This window comes from Phaethon lepturus, unplaced genomic scaffold, assembly GCF_000687285.1.
Source record: "Phaethon lepturus isolate BGI_N335 unplaced genomic scaffold, ASM68728v1 scaffold54575, whole genome shotgun sequence".
Classification (NCBI taxonomy): Eukaryota; Metazoa; Chordata; class Aves; order Phaethontiformes; family Phaethontidae; genus Phaethon; species Phaethon lepturus.
The window spans coordinates 3,625-7,197 of record NW_010540875.1 but is presented as its reverse complement, the minus strand read 5'-3'; the positions used below and the strand labels follow the sequence as shown (position 1 = coordinate 7,197).

Sequence of the window (3,573 nt, the reverse complement as noted above, 5' to 3'; positions counted from 1 at the left end):
GTACCACGCTCTTCCACCAAACCTTTTAAGCAAGTAAACCTTTTAAGTTAGTACCAGTGTTTTTGTGGGCAGGCTATCCAAATAAAGCTGAGGAAGAAAAAGTGAATACTTTGAATTGCTAAACAGCCAATTAAAGAAAGTATTACTAGGTTTTAGTTACTAAAATACTGATGAAGACAGCCAGCAATGAGCCTAAATGAGACATGAAGACTAAGACAAGATTCTCAAGCAGTTGGTCTTGATCTTGACCATATCTGTAAGTTCTTACTTTTTACAGACCAGGCTTTCACTTAGCACTTTGCCTAAATAAAGATTAAGGACAACAGTAGTTTGGTGTAATCTTAGCTATGGATTTGTTGCTCTGCTTGTGTTATATTTCTTCTCTTCTAGGAAAAGTTCACTGTAAATGACAGGTAGGGTGATATTACTTAACAACATTATAGAGGCCAAATTAATAGTTTAAATTATTTGGTTAATATTTCCAGTTGTAAATAGATAGCATTGTACAATCACTGAGTCATAAGTTGGAACGAGCCATTATCGTTCATTACATTTAACTTCCTATTCAAAGCAGGTTCAACTTGATCAAGGTGCTCAGGGCTGTGACCAGTGGAATTTTGAGCACCTCCAGTGGCAGAGATTCAGCAGCCTCCTGGATAGCCTTTTTCAATATTTTATCACCCTCATGATGAAAAAGTTTCTTCTTATAGTGAGTCAGAATTTCCCATGTTCCAGCTTGTGTCAATTTATTCTCATTCCTTCCACTGTTTACCTTTAAGAGGACTCAGCCCCATCTTCTCTATACCTTCCCATGTGGTAGTTAAAGACAACTGTGTGATTTCCCCCTTTGTTGCCTTCTCTTAAGGTCGAACAAAGCCCATTCTCTCAGCATGTCATCCTATGTTGTGTTCTACAGCCCTCTGATAATCATGCTGAGCCTCCAGCAGACTCGTTCCAGTCTTTCATTGTCTTTCTTGTACTGGAGAGGTCAAAACTGGATGAAGTACTCCCAATGTGCACTCTTGGGTGCTGAATAGAGGGGGAAAGTCCCTCCCATTGATTTTCTGTCCTCACTTTTGCTATTAAAGGTCAGTATATGGCTGGCCTTCCTTGCTGCAAGGGCATACTACTGAATTGCTGTCCACAGGTCTTTTTCTTGAAAGCTGCTTTCTGCCTCGTTGCCTCCAACCTGTACTGCTGCACAGGTTATTCCATCCCAGATGCAGGACTTCACATTTGCTTTTGTTGAATTTCATGATGTTCCTTTTCAGCCTGTTCATTTCTCCAGCCTGTTGAGGTCCCTCTGAGGGCACCCTGCCCTCCACAATATCAAATACACCTGCCCCAGAGCAGTTCCTTTCTGCCTGTGAACTTGCTGAGAGTGCACTCCATCCCGTCCTCTTAAGTCATTAGTAAAAACATTGAACGGTACATCTGAGAGATGCCACCTGTAACTGGCCTCCAGCTGGACCTTCTATCACTGATCACAACCCTTTGACCCTGGCAGTCCGGCCAATTTTCCACCCACCTTACAGTTCACTTACCCAGTTTGCTCACCAATTTGGCTGTACGTATAATGTGGGAAACTGCATTAGAGGCCTTCCTCAGTGAAAAATAAACAACATCCACTCTTCTCCCCTCACGGAGCATTTCAGCAGATGGGACATACACACAAGTGCAAGACCAGATGGGAGGCGTCCGAGGACTGGCTTATCTCCTCTCAAAGCTCTGTGCATTTGAGCCACCACTCTGCATACAGCACAACCCTTCCTCCTCACTTTCCCAGCCTGTTTTTCCTAAAGAAAATGGAGAAAATGACGTACCAGACCTTTTTAGGATTCATTTCCTTAGCCCTTAGGAATGCTCCTATTGCTTGTTTTCATAGAAAGTAAGTTCACACTGATTATTTTCTACCTTCTCATTCAAATACTAGATCAAAATATTCCTTTATGCTCATTTAGGTCCGCATGGCCATGTACTGTGGTCAGTGTATTTTACACATTTATAGTAACAAATATTATGCCATTAATGCAGTCATTAAAATCTAATCTTTTATTTGTTTACATTCTGCTTTTTATCCTCTTGAAAAGGTGAAACTGTACTAGTCATCTATAGAGTTTCCATTTTCTATTTCCTATTTAATACAGGGATTGGCCAAGAAAGGAAAAAGTTATAAATTAAGTCTTTACATTGGTTTTAAATCTTTATTTAAACATGTAAACATTCTTTTTTAATTCTACAAGTGTTTTAAAAGCTTGTAAAACATTAATACACGGTACATATTTGTAATTTATATATATTGTGAAGAAAAAATGTTTAAAGACCTATTGTGACATTATAAATTTAGGGACTTTATGTAGCTGGTGTATTTAGAACTGTCTGTGCTGAAGATTTGCATGGCTTGTTTCATTTACAGCTAGATACCATTTTAAAAACATACTATCCTCAAATAACTTTCTGAGTTAGGTTGATACCAGGTGACTTTGTGGTAGTAGGTTTACGACCTCAAAACCCTTTTATTTTAGATGTAACACAAAGCTCTTCTGCATTAAGACTATGGAAACCTACAGAAGACTACTAAACTATGGATTAGTAAATGTATTTACAAGAAAACATGGTAATTGCATTTTTACATTTGGCTGCTTTTTTAGGGGAGCCTTTTGTGTTTGCTAACACCATTTCCTTCTGTTTATCCTGTAATAGATTTTGACCGACCTAGTGATCATGAAGAAGCTTTCGCTAGAGATCTTTCAGAATTTCCTTCTTTAGAAAATGGTGCCGGAACAAATGATGAGGATGACTCAAGCATCGGTATGCCCATCCAGCAAAAACGAAAAAAAGAACAAACATATTTCAAGGTGGATCATGCTTCCAGACAGAGTAAAGAGAGACCGTCCACTGCAGGCCTCTCCTTGCCTTTGACCAGTGACCAAACCTTTAATTTAATGAGTGGAATTGCTGGGGATGTCATCGCAGCTGCGGTGTCTGCTGCCATCAAAGACCAGTTGCAGTCTGCACAGCAAGCTCCCTCACATGCAGTGCCCAGTTTGAGCGAGGAGACAGACACAGAGGAAGCTGATGATTTTGAACTGCTTGACCAGTCTGAGCTTGAGCAGATTGAGGAAGAATTGGGACTTTCACAAGGCCAAGAAGCAGAATCCCAGGAAAAGAAAAAATCTTCAGGCTTCCTTTCAAATCTGCTTGGAAGTCATTAACCTGGAAATTGCAGCTAGTAACATAGAAGAAATTAAACATAAAACATACAAAAAAAATCAAACACAAAAAAAAAAAAAAGGAAAAATCTGAGCTGTAAGCTTTAACTATCACTTTAGATGTGTTGTAATAAATTCCTTTATGCAGAGTGAATTAACTGGATAAATATCAGCCAATACTGATAGTTTAATGTTTCTGGTAGTTATACCTCAATGTAATAGCATGGAAATGAATTATCTGTCCACGGTTTGGTTGCAGATGAGTGTTGGAGGTCAATTGTTAGAAAGAGTTGGAGGAGAGGTTTTTTTATCTTTTTGCCAACCATCTACTTTGGGGTCCTGAGCCGAATTTTCAACATTG

General features: G+C 39.2%; 1 protein-coding gene across 1 annotated transcript in view; it reads left to right on the top strand.

Moving 5' to 3' along the window:
- Nucleotides 1-3,240, top strand: part of FAM134B (family with sequence similarity 134, member B) — a 21,610-nt gene extending 18,370 nt beyond the window's left edge. Inside the window, exon 7 of the mRNA XM_010287546.1 lies at nucleotides 2,704-3,240. Coding sequence (XP_010285848.1) covers nucleotides 2,704-3,215 — 512 coding nt within the window. The 3' untranslated portion in view covers nucleotides 3,216-3,240. The remainder of the gene's footprint in view (nucleotides 1-2,703) is intronic.
- The last annotated feature ends 333 nt before the right edge of the window (nucleotides 3,241-3,573 follow it).